The 14,030-nt window shown below is 55.5% G+C and overlaps 1 protein-coding gene across 1 annotated transcript in view; it reads left to right on the top strand.

The window, feature by feature from the left end:
- Nucleotides 1–6,576: 6,576 nt before the first annotated feature.
- Nucleotides 6,577–14,030, top strand: part of ASIC2 (acid sensing ion channel subunit 2) — a 266,102-nt gene continuing 258,648 nt past the window's right edge. Inside the window, exon 1 of the mRNA XM_027034388.2 lies at nt 6,577–7,441. Coding sequence (XP_026890189.1) covers nt 6,728–7,441 — 714 coding nt within the window. The 5' untranslated portion in view covers nt 6,577–6,727. The remainder of the gene's footprint in view (nt 7,442–14,030) is intronic.

The raw sequence follows: 14,030 nt of genomic DNA, 5'->3' as shown, positions 1-14,030 counted from the left end.
ACCCTCTGTCCTTGTTGGATGGGAGAGCAGGACAATGTGAAATGAGAAGTTGGGGGAAATAACAGAAGAGGGAGGCAACCATAAAACAACTGAAAATACAGGGAAGTAAGGGGGGTGGGAAGTGTGAAAAGCATGGACTACAATTACTCTAGTAAATGGTATTCACAGAATGCAAGCATTCATGTAAGAAAAGGGGGACATATGGAGACTAAACACACATATGTACATTCACTAAGTATCACTAATAGATTATACAACAAATTGATAGCATTAGTTGCCTCCAGGGAAAATGGGTGGCTGGGGGAGGGGAAGGGGTAGACAGACTTTCTAACCAGATTCTTTATTCTTCTGTCTTTTTCAAACCATGTGAATACATTACTGATTTCAAAATGGATTTTTAAAAAGTTATTTCATAGGATGAGCAGAGAGTGAACCGGAAGTTGGAATTTGGATTCTGGTTCTGCACTCTTCGGTATCTGAATGATTTATACCAAGCCTCCCCCCTCTCTGGACCTCGGCTTCCTCCCCCTGTGAGAGTGAAGGGGTCCAATTAGATTTAATATCCAGCTCCCAGCTCTCAGGATTTGCCATTCAATGTGGAGCATTGTGCTTCAGTAGAGCTCCCTCCAGCCCTGCAGAGCACGAACCTCCCCGCTCTCTCCTCTGGGCCTGTCCTTCCAGCCCCGTGATCTTTCTCTGGTGGTTGTGGGCTCTCTGAGCCCTGGGATTTAGTGCTGGTGAAGGGTGGACAGCTGAGAGTTTGAATTCCAGTAAAATGAGGATGGCCAAGAGGGCAAGATAAATAAATGAAAGATAGATGGATAGATCAATAGATAGATGGATGTCTGGTGAGTCTAAGAAAGGGCCCAGAAAAATAGGGAACTAGGAGAGGTCAAGTGTAACACAAGAAGGCCATGCAGTGAGAGGGAAAAGCAGTAGAGATGCCAAGGCACGTGGAAAGGTAATATGGACGAGCAACTCCAATGCCAGCCCCAAGGTTGGGGGGAGGCGGGAGGGAGGACCAATGATTGTGCAATAGGCTAAGAACCACAATGGAGAAGTCCTCCTTGCTCTGTCCACCAGTGCAGGAATCCTTATCATGACCACTGGACATTTGCTCAGGTCCTGTGACTCTACAGCCACCTCTATGATGACCTCAGAGGCCACCAGTAGCATGAGCTAAGGAGGTATAAGATAGCACCACTAAGCTTCAGGCAGAGGTTGGGAGAAAAGAAAGAAAAGGAGAAAAGAGAAAGGGGAGGGAGAGGGAGGCAGAGTGACAGAGAGCCAAGGGCAGTACAGAGATGGAAAACAAAAGAAAGAGAAAAAAGAGATTTGGGTGCACAGGCCAACCCACAAAAGCCCACCTGCCCCCATAAGATCAGTGACCTCTAGTGCTACAAGTCGTATTGATTAATTACCATGAGCAGTGGAGTTCTAAAAGAAAGTGCACTCGGCACTCTAAGCAGGGACACCCAGAACCCATTGTTACTGTCTTCTCTCGCCACCCACCACCTACACTAAATCCCAGAGGTAAGATGGCAAATAAGAACCCACAGCCAACAGAAGGAAGATTGGGGTCTGGGAGGACCAGGTCCAGGGTAAAGGGCTTGGTGGACTCACGCTCTGCAGGGCTGGGTGGTCACATGTCAAGGTCGTTGACCTCCAAGATCCCACTTCAAGGGCAGAAAATACAGGATAAATGGTTTCGATGACTGGTAACGTTTCCCCTGAGAAGAAAAGACTGACCTTGAAGAGGCTACTAGGCAGGCAGACTGCTGGAACCCCTTTCGGCATCAGCGTACTCTGGTTCCCAAAAGTATTTTGAAGAGCTCCCCTGTGTGCCTACCCTGAGGGGTAGGTGACCCCTCAGACACTTTCCAAGGCCGAGCCCCTGAGTAGCAAGGATGAGGGGTAAACAGGAACACCGGGGGCTCCCGTGAAGCCAGATCAAGCCAACGAGAGTGTTGGCTCCAAACAGTGGGTTATAAAAACAGAAAGTCACATTAGCCTAAATTGACCTCCCCCTCCCAACAAACTCATCTGATGGGAGAAAGAGCATGTAATTATGGTGGTAGCCACACAGCAGAATGCAGGCTGGCTGGCCAGCAGAGAAACATCATGCAGGAGAGAAAGCCAGGATGCCAGGTGTAGAGCAACAGATGTTTCAGAGATAGACAAGAAAAGGGAGCTTTCCTTAAAAGCTTATTATTGGGAAATCACAACGCTAAATTCTAATTTCTTGGTGGAAAGGTTATGTTGGTCAGCTCGTGCGCTGCCTCGTGAGTGTGTTTATCTGGCCAAGTGAGCCTGCTAGGACGGGAAAGCTAATTCACATACGCTGTCATTCAATGTAGCTGTGAGGGCAGAGACGTAAGGGGTAGGGGTTGAGAGTATGGGGGATGGAGCTAGGCTGCCTGGATTCAGAGGCTGTCCTGCAGCTTAGTAGCTGTGTGGCTTAGGGTGAGTAGCTCAACCTCTCTGTGGCGAGGATTCCACTTCTCTGAAGTAGAGAAAGTCATAGTATTTACCTCATACGATTATTTTGAGGATTAAACACTTAGAACCCTGGTTTTTAGTGTAACTTACAACAGGCCCTAGTGATTAAGAAGTCCTGTATTTATTTTATTTTTTTAAGTTGATTTATTTATTTGGGGAGAGGGGAGAGCAGGGAGGGGCAGAGAGAGGAAGAGAGAGAGAATCCCAAGCAGGCTCTGCACTGTCAATGCAGAGTCCGACGCGGGGCTCGAACCCAAGAACTATGAGATCATGACCTGAGCCTAGGTCAAGAGCTGAACGCTTAACCAACTGAGCCACCCAGGCACCTCATATTTTATTACATGTTTATTATTATTTATTGTTCTACTTTTGCAAGCAGAATGGTGGAAAGGGAAAAATCTTAAGAATGAGTTAGAGCTTAGTTCAATTCCTGCTTTCTGAACCCTTGGCTCACAAATGTAAAAAAGAGGACAAAAACCCCTCCCCTGCAGGGTTGGGGTGAGAAATTAAATATGTTTACATGCCCAGTGCAATGCGTGGCATACAGAAATACTCAAGAAATTCTAGTTCCTTTCCCCTCTCCCTGTCTTGGCGTGTTTCATCAATGTGCTAGGCACTAACTGAGAGGTAGGGACACAAACATGAACGAGGTGTAGTTCCTGTCCTCAAAGGGCTCACGTCCAGAAGAAAAACCTGGACACACACAGTGACAAGGTCTCCCCCAAGGGCTATGATGGATCCAGTTTCCTAGGAGGCGATGCTTAAGCTGGGTTGAAGAAAGAGTAGACTTTGCCGAGCTGGTGGAAGCATTGGTCCAGGAGGGTGTGGGGGGTAGGGAGCTCACTGCCTATGTGTGCCAGGGAGAGAGCCATTGATCCTTGCTTAAGGTCACCAGCCATCCCTGTGTCTACCTCTGGATTTCTGTGCCAAGACCCCGGGAGCCTATGCGGGATGTCTCTTGTCTCTCCGGAAAAGCAATCCATCTGGAGAATTAACGGGAAAACCCATGACACAGAAGATATTCGGGCAAGCAAAAAGTAGCATGTGTACATTTCAAAGGGGAAACTGTCAGGAAAGGAAAAGCCCCCAGCAGTTGAACATATCAGAAACATAAAACGTCCTAAAGGTTTCTCTAACTCTGTGCCAGCCTAGAATTAGGACTCGGGAAAATGTTATTTATTATAATATAGTCTGATGTGTTATAATACGCCCCGGCTGCTGCTTTAGCAACTGCACTGTGCTCACAAGGTGGCCCCACCTTAGCTGGGATGTGTGTCACTGTGGCAACCCGCAGGGCCTCCAGGACCAGGCTCTGTTTGAAGCCCCACAAAACTGGCAGATTCAGAACCTTCCCCCCATCCCAAAGCCAGTAACAGACAGCTCCAAGGAACCCAATCCAAAACAGAAATTCAGCAAAACCCACTTCACTAGCTTTTTCTGCTGGTGAATGGGAAGGGCCTCCAGGTGTGTGTGTGGTAGGTGCATGTGTGTGTGTGTGTGTGTGTGCGTGTGCAAATATGTGTGTGGGTGAGTGAAGTTGACTGGGGCTCAGATGTCCTCTTCCCCAGAGACCAGATGCACAGATGCAGGGAGTTACCAGGCCAACAGGATGTGCAACCCCCCCCCCCAAGTCACTGAGGAGGGAAAACCGGCCTAGCACTGCACCGTTCAGATACTCGGAGGCTAATTCAACACATCTGCGGGGAGCACCCTTAATAAGTCATCACAAAGTGGGTGAGATTCCTCTCCAGGCCCAAACCCCAAAATCCCCAACTTCACTAAGTGCCCTGCTACCTTTGGGATCCTTTCACCCCATCCCACAACCCCTATCAAAATCCACTCTCTGGAAAATGTCTGGAAAACTCCTTTATCCCATGGAGTAATGGGGCTGAAGTGTCAGCTCTCCCAGGGAGGCCTCAGGGGGTCAATCTGAGGTATGGGTGGAGACCCACCGCGCACCACACATTGCCAGGTAGTTGCAGAAGCAGGACTCCTGCCCTGCACTCAAGGCGCCTGGCCCAGAGAGTGCAAACCGTAAGGCCGTGGGGTGCAGTACAAAGAGCTAGGGCTTTGGGGACCTGGGTGCAGAATCCCAACCCACCACTTGCAGGCTGTATCACCTTGGCCAAGTCCTTGGCCTGCCAGTCTCACCTGTGAAGTGAAGTTAGCATTGCACTGTATGCTTCAAGGCTAAATAAAAACGTCCAAAGGTTCCCAGGGGTTGGTGGAAGCCCTGAGCCTTCCCAGGAGGGAAGGGCGACATCAGCCAACTGGCTGCAGGATCCCAGGTGTGAGAATGGCAGAGATGGAGCCTCCTGTCCTGGGAAGTGACACTCCTCCCTCCTGCCCTCCTGGGAGAGCTGTGCTGGCTGAGGGCTCCCAGCCCAGTGGTGGGGGGGGGGGGGGGGCACCCCTGGGAAGCTCGTGAGAGGCAGAGCCCATCCTGCCAGAGGCCCAGTCACCACTCCCACACCTCAACACACACAGCATGCACCGCACACAGCACACCCAGAAACCTTGCTATGCATCCGCACACCCATCAACACACCCATTCATACCCACCACCCACTAAGCGCCCGGACACACACACACACACACACCGTCACAGACACGCTGTCCTAGACACTCAGATAACCACAGTTCATCGTCTGCAAACGAGCTCACATGCAGGAGATGGGCAGAAATACCCGTTCACACTCCCCGTATTGGGCGCAGGACTTTCCTCGCCACACACACTGTGTACTTGCGCACAGGCCCACACTACACAGCCGCTCACTCCGTACGGCCCGTCTCCCACTCCGAAGTGCTCTCACACACGGCCGGCCCCGCATAAACACAACGGCTCTGCCCCACACCTCTCCCACGAGCCCGCACACCCGGCACATCTGTGCAGTGCACCCCACCACCACCGGGCCAGCTCCAGCAAGAGGCTTCCCGCTCGGTGTGCAGCGGCCACAGTGGCCAGGAATTAAAATGCAGCGAGGAGGAGCCGGGCGCGTCAGCACCGCGTCTCCAGGAGCGCACAGCGCTCGCCGCCGCCGCCCCGCCCGCCCGGAGCCGTGGGGCCAGCGAGCCGAGGAGCAGGTGCTCGAAGCCGAGCCGCGCTAGCGTCGCGCGGCCGCTGCCCAAGTTCGCCCGGGGCCCGGAGGAGGGCCGGGCAACCGGGAGAGGAGCGCAGCCGGCGCCGCCGCCGCGGGCTCGGAGTCTCGAGAGAAGGACGCGCGGAACAGCGAGTCCGGGTCACCCCGCCGAGAGGTGCAGCCGGGGCTCCGCAGTCCCCAGCTCCTGGCGCCGCCGGGGCAGGGAGAAGAACAGGCAGGGGACAGCGAGGCCGGGCTTTTCTGGAGACTCGAGGCACCCCGGAGAGTCGAGGGGAGAAGCGACACTTTCTTCTGGCCAGCAGCCCGGAAGGGGCCCAGCAGCGAGCAGCCTCCCGCAGGACTCCCGGAGAAGCCCCGGTCCCCGGGCGAGAGCGGGCGCGTCGCACGCAGGGCTCCGGCGCGGGACTTGAGGGGAGCCTTCGAGGGTCTCGGCCGAGCGCAGCCCGAGGAGCCGCGAGCGGGTCTCGCCGCGAAGGGAAAGAGCGCAGCAGCGGGCCGGGCGACCCCTTGCCCCGGTACACACCCACCCCACCCGCCGCGCCCGAGCCGCGGTGCGCCTCTAGGGGCGCTCGTTCCCCGGCGCCTTCTCTCCCGGGTCCCAGCACCGCTGGGCTACCGGCTGGGCTGGCGGGGCCCTTGGGGATGCCCAAATCAGGCATGGTGGCCGAGTGGCTGCTCTCCCCGGACCAGCGTAAAAGCTGGGGTTAGGCGGAGCAGGGGGGACTCGGCGCAGGGTCCCCCGAGGTCCAGGACGAGGGGAGGCGGGCGCAGCGCCCGGGCACCGGAGAGGCGGCGCCCGGTGGGGCCCCTCCAGAGGTAGCGGCCGGGCCAGGCACTCTCCAGGAAGACTAGGGGCCCGGAGAGCCCGCGCGGCGCTCGGGAGAGGCCAGAGCCAGGGGCGGCGGGCCGAGGCAGCGCTCAGTCCCGGGCGGGCGCCCGCGGAGGCGGCGGCGGCGGCGGCGCCGGGCGGGCATGCCGCGCCACCGGAGCTCCTTTCGGGCGCACGCTTCCCTGGCGCGGGCTGCGCGCGGCGGCTGTTGCTGCTGCTTCCACTGCTGCTGCGGACTCCCATGGCGGCTCCTCCCGGCCGGGGCCGCCGCCGCTGCCGCCAGCCGCGGGCTGAATGAATGAGCCGGAGCGGCGGAGCCCGGCTGCCCGCGGCCGCGCTCACCGGCCCGGGACGCTTCCGCATGGCCCGCGAGGAGCCGGCGCCGGCGGCGGTGGCGGCGGCCGGGCAGCCCGGGGGCGACAGGAGCGGCGAACGCGAGCGGGCGCTGCAGGGGCCGGGGGTCGCCCGCAGGGGGCGGCCGTCGCTGAGCCGCGCTAAACTGCACGGGCTGCGGCACATGTGCGCCGGGCGCACGGCGGCGGGGGGCTCCTTCCAGCGGCGGGCGCTGTGGGTGCTGGCCTTCTGCACGTCCCTCGGCTTGCTGCTGTCCTGGTCCTCGAACCGCCTGCTCTACTGGCTCAGCTTCCCGTCGCACACGCGGGTGCACCGCGAGTGGAGCCGCCAGCTGCCCTTCCCCGCCGTCACCGTGTGCAACAACAACCCCCTGCGCTTCCCGCGCCTCTCCAAGGGGGACCTCTACTACGCCGGCCACTGGCTCGGGCTGCTGCTGCCCAACCGCACTGCACGCCCGCTGGTCAGCGAGCTGCTGCGGGGCGATGAGCCGCGCCGCCAGTGGTTCCGCAAGCTGGCCGACTTCCGCCTCTTCCTGCCGCCGCGCCACTTCGAGGGCATCAGCGCCGCCTTCATGGACCGCCTGGGCCACCAGCTCGAGGACATGCTGCTCTCCTGCAAGTACCGGGGCGAGCTCTGCGGGCCGCACAACTTCTCCTCTGTGAGTTGCCCTCCGCGCGCACCCGCTCCCCCCTGCTCCCCCACTCTCCAGAGTCAGTAGGCCCTCCCCGCCCCTCACCGCCCCCACCCCCCGCCCGCCCCAGGCAGGACACCAGGCCGCTGGCCATGACATCATTCCAGGACGCCCAGGCGGAACCCGCTCTTAGGTCCCCTGAGCCGTGACCTCCAGGTTGAGGGAAGTTGGACACCACTGTAGGAGGGGTGGCCTCGCTCGCCCGTCCCGGCCTCTCTCCTTCCTGTGTTAGCCCCCAAACCCTCAACTCTGCTCTTTCTGGTCCTCTCTGTGAGTGCTAGCCCTCTTTGTCCCGGACGTCACCCCCAGGTCCACAGGACTGCAGGCAGCTGCCCTGTGTCCGCGGTGAAGGGATGGGAAGAGAGAGAAGCACGTCTTACTTGTGGGCTTGTCTTTGGGGAAACCATCAGGAAGCTCTTTAAAAATGAGCCATCAGCAGAACTGCACTGCTCTAAGCAGCTTACGCCTGAGTTCCAAAGCACTTGGAGTCTGGAGGGGAGGAGGGGGAACTTTGGAGGAAACGCCCAGGATGTTAACCAATGCCAAAGCTGTAGCCAGTGAGGTGGAGGAGTCGGCAGCCCCATCTGCTACTTTTTCAAAGCTCTGTCTCAAGCACCCAGGGGACTTGAGCCGTGGTTGGCATCAGCCGGGCCCTTGACCCCATGAGTTGAGCGTGGGCCCTGGTCTAGAGGAGCCACGCCCCTGCAGTGGGGAGAGCAGCCTAGTAGAGAGATATTGATTCCAACAGCAGGGGCCAGGAGAAGCTGTGCTCCTGGTTTGTAAACCATTTGCTGTGCTGGTTCCCCCACGCTGTGGGTCTGGATAATGCAGCTGTCAGACAGAAGGTATCTGCCTCGCACGGTCTGCCGTGGAGGAGTTCTTGTGCCAAGCCCCAGCGTGGGACAAGCCTGTCCAGTCATTCGTGTGTAAATGCCCCTTAGGTGGGTTTGGGTTTTTCCACTAGTGCGGGGAAGGTTGGCTGTGTGTTTATTTGCAATGCTCTGATGATGATTTAACCAGCCCCTTTGCCTCACCCCTGAGACTCTTGTGTCTGACAAAGCTTTTCCTGTGATGGTAAAGAGATGCGGCTGCTCCAACAGGTGTTGGCCCGGATGCCAGGCAGGCCAGGCCTCTGATTGGCTAATTGGGCAAGTCCCTGTCTAGGATGGTGACCCTGGCTCCAATCTTATCCTCCTTGTTTTGGTTTATGTGGGGCCTCCCTGATTCTTCCACTTCCAAAACATCCCTTATTTTCTGGGCTTTCCAGCATGCCTTTGAAGAATCCCTACCTAGTGGCTCCCCTGCTTCAGCAAGCAGGAAATGCTGTTAACGTGTGCTGCTAAGTGACTCCTTTCAGACTTCAAACACAATTCTGAGTTCTACAGAGACGAAGGAAAGAGAGTAGCGATGCCTTGTTTATTGTTTGGCTGACCACAACCTAGCAGCCCCTAAAGTTAGATTGAAGTTCAACGTCCCATTCGGTTATCAGCAACCCCTGGCTCCTGCTTCAAGTTGTACGACACGGCCCGCCAAATAGAATCGTGCATCTCTGACGATGGCTGTGCAAAGAGGGCAGAATGGCATGCTAACAGCCAGTGTTCACATCTGACACTCACACAACCTCTGTGTTAGCAATGAGCTTCATTCCCATTTTAAAGATGAGGAAAATGAGGCTCCTCAAGGCTGTCCAAAGCTCAGAGCCAGCCAAGTTGAAAGTCTAACTCTGCATGCCATCAGATGCATCACACAGAAGCCACACGTCGCCTTCTTCTCTGAGCCTGGACCTCTCTTCTATTAGAAGACCCCTGGGCAGGATTCTTGCTCTCCCCAATGCCTACCAATTCCTGTCCCTCCTTGCCTTGGAGCATGGCCGGGAGAGTGGAAAGCAGAGCTGCCCCAGGTGGTACAGGCGGTCATAACCTTGGCCACATGTTACAGGACCCCACCATGCAACAGGAGCTTGCTGCGGCAAGCATACAGCCCCTTCAGAAGCCACCGGACCTCAGTCTCCCTAGCAGGTACGGCCATGAGTTGAAGCAATCAGGCCCCTTCCCACTGGGGTACACCCTTCTCTTACTCGCCGGTACCCTGCCTCCCTTCATCAGAAGAGCTTGCAGGCATACACACACCCCAGCAAAGGATATACCTCCCTTCCCCAAGCATGTGTTCCTGGGCACTCAAGGGACCCCTAGTGGTTTCCTGTCATGACCCTGCCCCGGGGACTTTCCAGTCCCCTAACAGTTTGTGCTTTTTTTCCAAGGACCCCACATTAAAGGCTGCACCCCTCTGTCCGTGGAAGCCAGAAGCTATTTCGGGGGAGCATCAGATACAGAGCTGGCCCATCAGGCATATTTTCCTCTAACTACATAGGCCCCCTGACTCGGGCCTTTGTCGTCTTTGATGGAGTAGTACAATAGTGCAGTGGTTGAGAGCATGCAGCACAACTGCGCTGAGGTTCAAGTCCTCCCACTTACTGTGCGCCTTCAGACAAGTGGCTTTGCCTCTCTGTTCTTTAGTTTCCTTCTCCCTCTAGGGGAGGTACCAAAATACCGTATTTGTTGTGAGTGTATAGATGGATGGATGGATGGTCGGGTGGGTAGAGGGATGGATGGATGGATCGATGGATAGAGAGGCAGACAGAGAGATAGATGTGTAAATGCATGTATATCCACAGGTAAGAGCTCTGAAAATTGTGCTGGCCCCCATAAAAATGTTGCCTTGAAATGGCATCAGCCTCCTAACTGGTCTGTTGGCCTCCGGCTCCGTGGTCCTTCCCCTCCGCACCCAACCCGTGCCCTATAGCCAGAGTAGTCTTCCTAAAGGTCCCCTCAAAGCATATCATCCCGCTCCTTAAAACCCCTCGGTGGATCCACTGTTCTCAGGTGCTGCACTTGTGTCCTGCCTTACCTCCTGCCACACCCTTTCTGGCACCACATACTTAAACTCTGCCAACAGGCTTCCCAATGTCTGGATTACCCCTCCCCAGGCCTCTCTGCCTTTCTCTGCTGCTGTAAGTCCCCCCTCCCCTCCCCCCACCACCACACACACACACACACAGACTGCTTTGCCTGCCCCAGGACACGAGTCATCCTTCAGCATCCAGCCCTGGGGGTTTCTCCTACTTTGGAGCCTGTCCTGACTGCCCCACTCTGCCCCTCTCATCACCAAGCAACTGATACCTCCCTCTTTTCTGCCCCTTTACCACCCCATTTGGATGTCAGCCCTCACACCTACCTACTGGTCTGTGTCTGTCTCCCCCGCTCCAGACCCCGGCAGGAGTCATGTCTGACCCCCCTGATCTCCCCAGCACCCAACACAGAGCCCAACACATAGTAAGTGTTGAGGAAAGGTCTGTGGAATGAATTCCTTCACCAGGTACCCCCCAAGACTCCTTGTTGTCCTGGATGACCGCTCCAAGACTCTTGGCTTAATTTCTCCCAGGAACACCAGTGGAAGGCATTTCTCGTAAGGAAATGCCCAGGCGGTTTCTGGGCACTTATTCCTTTTGGGGTTGGAGGGGGAGAGAGTGGGGAGCAGCATTGCTGAGCTCCGCGATCCCTCTGCTTCCCAACCCCTAAGAGGACCACTGCAACAGGACCACTGCAATGGGGCTTCAGGAGAAGCCTTTGGGGGAGTATGCTGGCTGCCCCCAAAGCCTCATTCCATCTAGCTTGTATCACCTCTGGAAATAAACTTGGCAAGGGAGAGACGTGTATGGTGGAGAGGTGTCAGTTAGCCTTTATTCTCCAGGCCCATTTGGGATATGTTTATTTGCAGCCGCTCTGTTTGTTGCTGCTGCGCAAGGGTTAATCGCTCCGCTGCCAGACAAAGCAGCTCCCACTTCCGAATGCCCATTTGTTTCCCTGGCACCAGCTGTGGACCTCGGGCTCAACACACCCTGGCCCTTCTGGGTTGTCCTGGGGTGGGGGAGGGGGCGGAGGGGAGCAGCCTTCCCAGGGAGTGGACAGGGCGCCACACCACAAGGCCGAGCTATCTGGGACTGGCGCCTGCAAAGACGGACTGAGGGGTTGGGAGCAGGGGCTGACAGAGGTTGTTGAGGGTCTGCAGCGTGAAGAACCAAGAGCAGTGGACCCTCTCTGGCAGGAGGCACGGTTCAGGGGGAAGTATCGGGCAGACCTAGCTTGGGCCTCGGGCACTGCCCCTTTCTAGCTGTGGGCCTCGGGCAGCCCTGCCCCACACTGCTGGGCTGAAGATAACATGTGTGCAGACGCTGGCCGGCTCTTGCATAGCAGCAGGTGCTCAGTGTATGAGAGCTGTTGTATAATCTGGATAAAGAGACTGGCACAGTATCTGGGGGTAGCAGTGATTAATTATTCTTAATGTAATTATCATATCTTATCATGACCGCTTCTCTGAGTGGGGGATATGCTCATTTCCTGGTTCATTCACTCAATCACCCAGCGTCTGTTGAGTGTCAACTGTATGCCAAGCTCTATGCTAGCTACTGGGGGCTATAGAACTAAATAAAGCTCGCAGTGTGTCCTCCATTCATTTTTGTTGAGGAAAGAGGTGTGTGGAGATACCGGGAAGGAGCGTGGAGCTGCTAGGTGAGCTTAGGGAAGTACCTCGGTCAGACTGGGGACCTCTCTGATGGCTTCCTGGAGGCAGTGATATCTGAGCTGAGTCTTGAAGCATCAGTAGGAGTTCCAAGGCAGACAAGGAAGGAGGGAGGGGATTTCAGAGAGAAGGGACAGCATGTACAAACGAGAGTGCAGATAAGATAGAACACAGGCTTCTAGATCCTGAGAGTGGTTCAGGGCACCTGGAGGGAGGGGCTGGAGGTGCTGAGGAATAGAGCGGACCCTGTGATAATGCAATGGCGTGATGTTTGGGGGCCAAGCTGGTTTTTTTTAACTTTGTAGCAAATCTCTGACCCCTTCCGCTACTGGCTCTTAGACCATGGAGTGTCCCTATCTGTGTCATCTGTGGCCCACCCCCATTCCTACCTCCATCAGGGCCACCCCTCCCCGCACTTTTCCCCCATCGCTCACCCCCTTGTGCTGGGGTCAACCCTGAGTCCAGATTTTGGACTAGTCGTATGTACTAAAAGCCAAGGAAACAGCATTTGGTTTCATCACATTTTGTCACAGCAAGCAGGCTGGCTGCTCTGAGCCAGCGACAGAAAACAAGAAATCATTCTAGCACCATATTGTTTAAAATCAGCAAATTCTGTTGAAATGGTGCTAGGCCAGGCCGTACAGCAGTTGTGAGGATGGATGGCTTTAGGGAGGCAAGAAAGATACTTTTGCCTTTGGAGAAAAGACGAATAAACGAGCTAATACATGTAAAATGCTTACAACAGTTTCTGGCACCAAGTAAAGGACTCAATAAATGTGAGCTATTTCCATTATTATTACTTGCGGTGAGTGTTCTGAGTGAAGGACGAAGTCAAATAGTGCTGGGCAGCTGTGATACTCCAGGCCCGGGCTGGGCGTGTACCTCTTGCCATCTCAGTTCTCGGGATAACCCTAAAAGGTTGTGTGATCGTTCGCACTTTATGGATAGGGAACTGTAGCTCTCGGCGGGGTTGGTGGGGGTGGGGGGACTGTAGTCTGCCTGGAGTCACAGAGCCAGCAGATGACAGCGCTGGAATTCGAACCCAAGTCCTCACGACCACAAAGGTGCATGCAGCTAGATGCATGCTGTGTAGCTCGATGAAGGAGCAGCATGGGGGCGGGGGGGGGGGGCGGTTTGTGTGCAGTGGGAAGACCAACCAATGCAGCCTCAGTGACTCTGGCCTCAGGATCTTCCTCTGTGAAATGAGGGCACGTGCCAAATGACCAAAGGGACTTAGCCGAGAAGTCCTCCATCCAAGTGAGCGGTCAGGGGAAAATAGGGCTTAACTATTGCAGATGGCCCGAGCTTTTCGGCCAACCATTTCGTTTCTTTGCAGAGCTGAAGCAGTGATTAAGGGGGAAATGTACACGTTATTGGAGTGCTGGAGACAGGATGGTGATTAAATAGACATTTATACAAGGAACATGAAAAGAACTCTACCAGAGATTTTACTTTGGGGAAATTAGTTTAGGGAATCAAATGTAAACTCTGCTCAGGTCTGGAGATGTCCAAATTGACCAACGTCAGGCTGATTCTGATAGTGGCTATTTGGGGGCCACTGTGGCCAGTCATGAACGCGTCAGTCAGATGCCTGTCTAATTGAGAAGGGCCGCAGGAATAACCAGGCCGTTTGGTTATACATCCATCACTTTGATTCTCCTAAGTGATTCGCTTGGATCAGCTGCTCAGAGATTCAACCAACCAACATGCACTGCGTGCCTACTGTGTGCCAAGCAGTGGGCCACAAAGACGACAATGAATTTTCTCTCTTTCTGGTAAGAAGACCTGCAGAGGACCGTGTGCTTCATCAGGGTGATGGGGGCTGAAAAGAGCTACTGGGCATGTGATGGCCCAGGGTTTGTATTGGGCACCTGTTATGTAAACATTCCTGTCAGTTTCACCAGCATCGAATGGGTGTCCTGGAGCCCATTTAACAGACAAGAAAACTGAGGCTTGGGGAGGCACAAAGTCACTGCTG

The sequence above is a fragment of the Acinonyx jubatus genome, chromosome E1 (genome assembly GCF_027475565.1).
Source record: "Acinonyx jubatus isolate Ajub_Pintada_27869175 chromosome E1, VMU_Ajub_asm_v1.0, whole genome shotgun sequence".
Lineage (NCBI taxonomy): Eukaryota > Metazoa > Chordata > Mammalia > Carnivora > Felidae > Acinonyx > Acinonyx jubatus.
The sequence above is the reverse complement of the archived record's forward strand: the minus strand, read 5'-3'. Positions and strand labels throughout refer to the sequence as shown.